Genomic DNA, 7,500 nt, shown 5'->3' with positions numbered 1-7,500 from the left:
CCTTCATTCATATACTGCTAAGGCAGTAGTGTCCATTTGAATGCTTTGATGGTGTTGTACAAACAAATTTAACTACAACCATTTTTAACAACCTAGCGACCACTACAGACTTTCAACTGGAAAGTGGAAACCCCGCTAAAAAGCATTATCTATAATTACCTCAAGTCTTATCAAATCTGGAAGAGAAATTTGGTTACACAATTTGACAATGTTGCTTCTTCCTACAAGAAAATCATGGAAGCATCTGCCAAGATAAAACATACAGGAAGTTACAACAACCCAGGAACTGCACACACTATATAAACTGGTATGAACAGGCTTAAATACAGTTCATCTTTACAGCTTACCTTACTCCTAATCGAGGAAGAGAAGGATATGTAGTGCAAAGATGATCAACTATGTACAATGAAGTAGCTGTCAAACCTATCCATCCATTTTGAAAGAAAGAAACAGTGAGTCCGGTAACTCTGTACAAAAAATAACCTTTTCTCAAACGCATTGCACAGCAGGGGCCACAAATACCCTCTAAAAGATTTTGGGCCATTTTTAAAAATTGATTTAACCACAAGTATTGATAATGTAGCAACAGGCTATAAAGAGTTGAAACAAAGCACATTTCATGTGATTTCTGCATACTGTCTTGTAATCAGATGGACCACTGTTTCTCTTATTACATAAACAATACTACAGTCTGTGACAAAATTCCTTGGAACAGCATACAACTATACAGATCTGAAGGTCTTGAGGCTTACTTAACCCTCGCAATGTTGTTTGCATGCAATTGTCTAAGCCCACTTGCCAAAACAGCATTGTGGGAGGGCAAGGTATTGCAAAGTGTTTCAACAATTCTGTCCGAGGCTGTAGTCTGTTGTAGATTTGAAACTATGTTTACAGGAAAGATGCACGAATAATAAATATAATTTTATTTATTACTCCAGGTAATTTTCACTAAATAATTCTGGTGTCATTAATGAAGCTGATAATACATTTTCTCAAACTCATCCCACATTAAAAGGCTGAGGGCATAAATGCCCTCTAAAAATTTTAAGGCAAATTTTAAGAGCCAATTATTACTTTAACGAATTACGATTACTAAACAATTTTGGTGTCATCATTCAAGCCAGAATAGTTTTGCTTTGTGTTTAAGACAAGATGACTCACCTAAAAGCGACAACTTTGTATTGTTTTCTCCACTTTGGAGTGTTTTATTGTTGTCACTATCATCACCAACATGATCATCTTCGTAAGATTCATGAGTAAATGCTGCCAGAAGAATCTTTTCATCATGAACTTTTAACCCAAGTCTACTCTTAAATGAAAACAGCTCTTTGTCATAATTCTGTCTGAAAAATTCTTTTTTATCAAACACCCTAAAAATAAAATAAAAAAGAAGAAAAATAGGCATATGGTAGCCTTAGCATCTCCCCCTTTGATACTGTCAATTAGTTAAAGTCACTGGCGATACAGAAACTAGTCTTTCTGGGGTTGGGAGGGGTAGAAGATAATGATATTCCTTAAGGCACCCGCATACATGTATGAGGAAACGTTGCAGAAACGTTGTTTCCCAAAATGTTTCCTTGGCTTGCAAACAAGGAAACATTTGCTGAGGAAGCAAAAGTTTTTGAACAAATTGAGAAAGATTTTCCCGGGAAGCAAACTTTGCTTCCACAACAAACCTTTCCTGGAGTCGCAAACAGGGAAACATTAATTTTGCTTCTGCAACAACGTTTCCGCAACATTGCTTCCTCGTTTGCGGGCGTCTTAAGGCCAACACCCACTAGCCATCCTCCCTGTCATCCTCCTTCCCATCACTGTACCTGCTTGGAGTCAGGGTGGCTTAGTGTTTATCTATCGGGCCTCCCACCACTGCGAGTTGGGGTCCAATTCTGGCCTCAGCCAGCATGTGGGCTGAGTTTCAGTCGATCTCAACCTGACTCGAGGGTTTTTCTCCGGGTACTCCAGTTTTCCTGCCTCATCAAAATCGACTCACAGCTAATTAACATCTAGCTGTGGTGCTGTGCTCCGACATCAAATATGGACTGTATAGCAGCAGCCAGAGGCGCATTTGTATGCTTTCAGCCCGATCTCGTGAGCCAAACGCCCTTCGCAACTCAGTCCTCGACTGCAAGTAAGGGTGATTAGCACTAGCAACATTTATTTATTTACCACATCTTCATTTCTTTGTTATCTGCATGCCACACCTCCCTCTGTCCTTATATCCTACCAATTCTTGTCCCTTCACCCTATCCCTCCACATTCCTCTTTCCTTCCCATTCCTGTTTTTCTCTGTACAAGCCCTTCCTTCCCCAAAGATATATGTCCTTCCAAACCAGCCCTCCCATTCATTGCTCTGAATTTTTTCCAACTCACTTTGGCTCTTCAGGTTCTCTCTTCTTGAGTTTTGCTCTTAGATTTCTTTCCCTCCTTCTCGTATCTCGGTTACTTCCCCTATAAAACCTTACACCTACAATAAAACAAAATAATTTCTTACACTGAGATAAAATGATTTTCGTAAAAACGTAACTGTCAATTTCCCTTTCTTCCATTCTCCACCCTTAACCTGTTGTCTAAACCACTAATCTACGCTGTCTAACGCCAGATGATTATTTTTACTCTTCAATCGCGAACCTCCAGGAGGCAATGGGTTGATCACTCACTGAAAAACTATGTCCCATTAACCCTTTGATGCCTAAACTGGCCAGACTTACTATTTTACTCTGTCTAACGACAGGCGATTTTTAATACTCGTCAATGGGTTAACTACTGTTTGAAAGTAAGAAATAAGCAGTTCTTAACACACTGACCCCTGAAGGAGAACAGCTGGACATGGGGTCACCTGGAACGACAAGCAAGTAAGTAAACCCTAAACCCTAACGACAAGCAAGTAAGTAAGTAAGTCACCCACTCATCCCATAACTGCCCTAGGACACTCCCAGTTGACAAGTAAAATCATCTGGCGTTAGACAGAGTAATATCTATCAGCATTAGACAGAGTCAAATCAGCCCAGTATCACTCCAAGGAATCGATGGGTTAAAGGGGGTTTTTGAGTGGACGTAGAGATTGTTGACCCATTGACTGCTGAACTTTCCCTCACTGACGAGTTAACTCATCTGGCATTAGACAGAGTAAAATCTGTTAATTCACACTCCCAGGGGTTAAAGTGCCCATAACCCCAAAATATTTTTTTTGCTAAAATGAATCTTTGCACCTATTCGAGACGCAATGCGGCCATTTTTTCCTTTTTCTAACAAATCCTGCCATTTTATAGCCTTCGAAAGTTGCGAAAACCCAAGCATCTTTTGTTCATGACCGAATCAGAAGGGGAGTGGGTCTATTCCTGTTTTTACGTCACAATCTACTTTGCATGCATTTTTACAAAGAGTTAATGCAATGTAAATCAGTTTGTGATGTAAAAACAGGAATAGACCCACTCCCCTTCTAACTTGGTCGTGAACAAAAGATGCTTGGATTTTCGCAACTTTCGAAGCCTCTAAAACGGCAGGATTTGTAAGAAAAAGGAAAAAAACCTGCGATGCGTTTCGAAAAGGTGCAAAGATTCATTTTAGCGAAAAATATCTTTTGGGGTTATGGACACTTTAATGAGTTAATCACTCATAGAAGATGTTTACTGGGAGAATTTCAATGACCTAATAACGGACCAAGTTTAGTATAGTACCTCCCACAAGTCTCCTACAGCACATTGGTAGAGAATCCAGCCTGATGATCAATAGGTTAGACTCCAGGGCCCGGTTTTTCAAAAGCTGATTAACGCCAATCCCAATTTAAAAATTTACAAAGGAGTTTATTTCTCCCCTCCCAAATGTTGTTCAATGCTGATATTCAACAAAACCTTACATTAGAAGAGGTCAATTTTGAAAAACAAAAATCAACAAAAGAAACTTTTACCAAAAAGTTGAAAACATGAAACAAACTTTCTACTAATCCTGGATTAAGTTAATGTGCCCGCCGATTAACTTAATCCAGGATTAGCATAAACTTTTGTTTCATGTGAAAGCATTGAGGAGTAATAAAGTAGAAATAGAAATGTTTTCAACTTTCTGGTGAAAGTCTGTTTCGCTTATTTGTGTTTTTCAAGATTGACATCTTCTTATGTTAAGTTTAGCCAAATATCAGCGTTGAACAACATTTGGGAGTAGAGAAATTAACTCCTTGGTTGATTGTTAATCAATCTGGGATTAGCGTTAATCGGCTTTTGAACAACCGGCCCTGATCCTGCAAAGCTTAATAAGGACCACCCAGATTTCTTTGACGCGAGAATCGTCTGGAGATATTGATCTTCGAGGACAAATTAAACTGTTTATTTCAAGACCTGAGTATTGTTCATTGATTGGTTGTTGCGAGACCCAATCACGACCTGGGGGTCACCAGTATCATTTATCCTCTCTTTCACAGAATAGTCAGTGAAAAAAGCCAGCTTGCCCTGTGAGGACTTGAGAGAGTGTCCGAGTGCCTTAACACTGTGATTGTAATAAAATCCACAAAAGACAGTGCCGACTTTCTGCACTGTTACACACCATGTGGCTGGGTACTAGGGTCAGCAGGTACGATTGATTGAATGTTCTTTTCACTTTTGAGGTCCAATCGCGGAGATGTCATTTCTACGTACCTGAAACGATGTAAGCACTATTGTTAATGTCGTGCTTCAACTTCCATCCAGACAAGCCCTGTCGAAGGAACGAGGAAAAAATTCGCATCTCTTGTAAGGCCGAAGAAACCGCCATATTTTTTAACTCCGCTGATATTTCACTCAGTACTTCACTTAGTCGTTACTCAAGCTAGTTTCCAGTTCTCTTCGGTATTGCATCCATTTTGGTGACTTTGGTCCAAAGGTTACAGAAATAAGCGGTTTTTAGGGTAACGTCTCGCAACACTAACTCAAGAAATGTGGACAACAACATTTCTGTACAGGCGATGGACACCTGGAAGGCTATTTGCAGGGTAAGAACCTCCTAATAAGGCCACTTTGGTGCATTTTAATGTAGCGGCTATTTGACGCATGCGAGGAAGACTAACTAAGCTGAACTAAGTCTTTCCATTTTTTATCCGCACCGCTATTAGGATTGCTGAAATCCGTACCCTCGATTTTTTGTCGGCACGAGCGTGCGGATAAAAAATGAAACGACCCAAGCTAAATGTAACGTTAAAGTGTAAAAGAGTTCCTTTTGGTGTTAGTGTCCTGATAGCAGGATCGTTTTTAATCTTGTCGCTTTCATGTTGATCTTCTTTTTCCTGCCTTCTTATATCGCTGCCATTTTTCTTTCCCCACGAGAAAAACGTCAAGTTACGTCACTCAATAAAATTGGAAAAGAGGAAGAATGAGTATCTCATAGGATGTTGTGCACCAAATAAATGAATAAATAAACCCTTAATTCACACACGATGAAACCATCCATACTTGGAATTAATTTAAATGTACAATATAGGGACGAGGAACCCAAGTGGATGAAAGCTACCAGTTGGCTTTTTACAACAAACTGAGTAGACGAATCATAGCATGAATTTTAACTCAGGTCATTCAATTGCAAATCCAGGGTCCAAATTACTTGCCAAATGACACTGGTATGCCAGCCTTAATAATGACATTTAACCAATTTATCATCCCTATTGATGGATTGGTGCTTATTCCATTGCAAAAGCATCCAACCAATCAGGTCATTTTACCACTACCATGTGGGAGGTTGTGGCTTTTAGCCCAGGCTGGACCAATCAATGCTCAGGGTTTTAAAAGAACTCGGAAGAAAGTGTCCATTTGTCGTTTCATCTGCAAATTGGTTAGACTTTGAAGTCTTTTGTGACAAAGATTACTGGTATAAACTCTACAGGCCTTGTCTTACAACATCCTTTTTATAAGCTGTGAAGTACAGTGTATTCACAGAGTAGAGCATTGCAGTGATGTCGTAAAAGGGCTTTATGGTGTATGCAGCCATGTAAGTGGATACAGCAAGAGGTCAAGGGAACTTAGCACAGTGCTGGAAGCTAGGAACTTGGATGATCCCTAAGACATCACAGGGATCAAAAGATTAGGGAGAACCATGTAAATGTATTCCTAAAAATTTGTATCATGGTTGCTTTTTTATTAACAGAAAAAATAGGCTTGTAAGGCTGATCAATCCAGCAACTGTGAGGAGAAAGAAGGCTCGACTTGAGAGGAGACTGTCGTACATTGATAGTCTGACCGCTGTTCCTTATTTAACACTTGTAAGTGTTCTTTATTGGTTTCATATGGTGTCTCCTAGTCATATATGAACTGTGGTGTACGTAGGTCTCAGTGAAAGTAATATGAGAAGTTGCTAAAGAAGCCTTAAAAAAATTTCAGGCAGAAGTCAAGGGACTTCTCAAATAGCTTCATAACTGCAACCCAGTTTCACGGAGACTTAAAATACTCTGCAGTTCAAATTTATCGTACAGTCACCTATCATGCCTTACAGGATACAATGTGAACTTACAAGTGAGCAACTCCCAGGTAGCTTGACAGCTCAGATGTTGGAGTAGGTGCAGTAAAATTACAATTGCATGGTTATGGGTATGTGTCCCATTCAAACCTGGAATTTTTTTCAGACTTCTTTTCCAACTGATCAAGTTTCTTTGTAGTTGGCAGGAGGAAATAATGAACGGCGAAGCCACACGCAGAACGGGGAGGGGCTCTGTGAAATTTCACACTGTCCCCCCCTTTTTTCTGCGTGGCTTTGCCGCTCGTCATTTGCCTCCTCAACCAACAATCCCACCAGCTATCCATCACGATCACTTTCAATGAGGGTTTATCACTGCTGGGCACTGTCGGTAATGCTTAATTCGTATTTTCAGCCCCAGGAGACCCATAATGCAAGAGGAAGGAAGAAAGAAGAGAGAAAAATGTTTAGAGAGGCACTGAAAGTTCACAATGACAAAAAAATGACTGCAGTTCGTGCATTTGAAACCCAACAGAGTAAACCGAAAGGAATATTGCAGCACTTGAATGTTTCAAGAACACAACATGACTGAATGTCGAAGAGTGAGCTGTGTGCCGTCTCACCTCAAAGAAAGGTTCGGTTTTCATTTGCCTGTATTGCTAGTCCTCGAGAAATTTATGGTGATACACTGAGTAAGCATAATTGATGACAAGCCTCCCAAATTACCTCTCGTTGCCTACCGGGACCTCATTACTTCCAGTGGTGATGACTGATGAAGAGCGGCTGCATTTTGAGGCTAGCGATCAAAAAATGTCAAAAATTTGAAAGAAAAAAGTGCTAAAGGGACATTGATGGGCAACACGAGACACATTTATGACTTCAAAAAGAGAAGTTGACAGACAAATGATACGTTGTCGCAATTGATTTACTCTTTGTACTGAACCAGATATAGGTACATTAACTTTTAGACCAATAACCTCCTGAATGAACTGGGTTATTGGTTGGTTATTTCTCACGTAATTCATATCCTTGTGTGCCTAACAGACACAGAAATCTCTTGTATTTATTCATCTTCATCAGTTTATATAT

At 39.8% G+C, this 7,500-nt stretch overlaps 2 protein-coding genes across 2 annotated transcripts in view; one reads left to right on the top strand and one right to left on the bottom strand.

The window, feature by feature from the left end:
* Nucleotides 1–4,782, bottom strand: part of LOC137977788 (ribonuclease 3-like) — an 11,501-nt gene extending 6,719 nt beyond the window's left edge. Inside the window, exons 1-5 of the mRNA XM_068825122.1 lie at nucleotides 4,629–4,782; nucleotides 2,371–2,464; nucleotides 1,162–1,370; nucleotides 348–423; nucleotides 160–244 (exon numbers count right to left, since the gene is read on the bottom strand). Of these exons, the coding sequence (XP_068681223.1) occupies nucleotides 160–244; nucleotides 348–423; nucleotides 1,162–1,370; nucleotides 2,371–2,464; nucleotides 4,629–4,743 (579 nt within the window). The 5' untranslated portion in view covers nucleotides 4,744–4,782. The remainder of the gene's footprint in view (nucleotides 1–159; nucleotides 245–347; nucleotides 424–1,161; nucleotides 1,371–2,370; nucleotides 2,465–4,628) is intronic.
* A 33-nt stretch (nucleotides 4,783–4,815) lies between these two features.
* LOC137977800 (uncharacterized) overlaps nucleotides 4,816–7,500 on the top strand; it is a 2,827-nt gene continuing 142 nt past the window's right edge. The window contains exons 1-3 of the mRNA XM_068825141.1: nucleotides 4,816–4,960; nucleotides 6,106–6,220; nucleotides 6,827–7,500. The exon at nucleotides 6,827–7,500 is cut by the window's right edge and continues 142 nt beyond it. Coding sequence (XP_068681242.1) covers nucleotides 4,905–4,960; nucleotides 6,106–6,220; nucleotides 6,827–7,003 — 348 coding nt within the window. The 5' untranslated portion in view covers nucleotides 4,816–4,904 and the 3' untranslated portion in view covers nucleotides 7,004–7,500. The remainder of the gene's footprint in view (nucleotides 4,961–6,105; nucleotides 6,221–6,826) is intronic.

Source organism: Montipora foliosa, chromosome 11, assembly GCF_036669935.1.
Source record: "Montipora foliosa isolate CH-2021 chromosome 11, ASM3666993v2, whole genome shotgun sequence".
NCBI classification, from domain to species: domain Eukaryota; kingdom Metazoa; phylum Cnidaria; class Anthozoa; order Scleractinia; family Acroporidae; genus Montipora; species Montipora foliosa.
The sequence above is the reverse complement of the archived record's forward strand: the minus strand, read 5'-3'. Positions and strand labels throughout refer to the sequence as shown.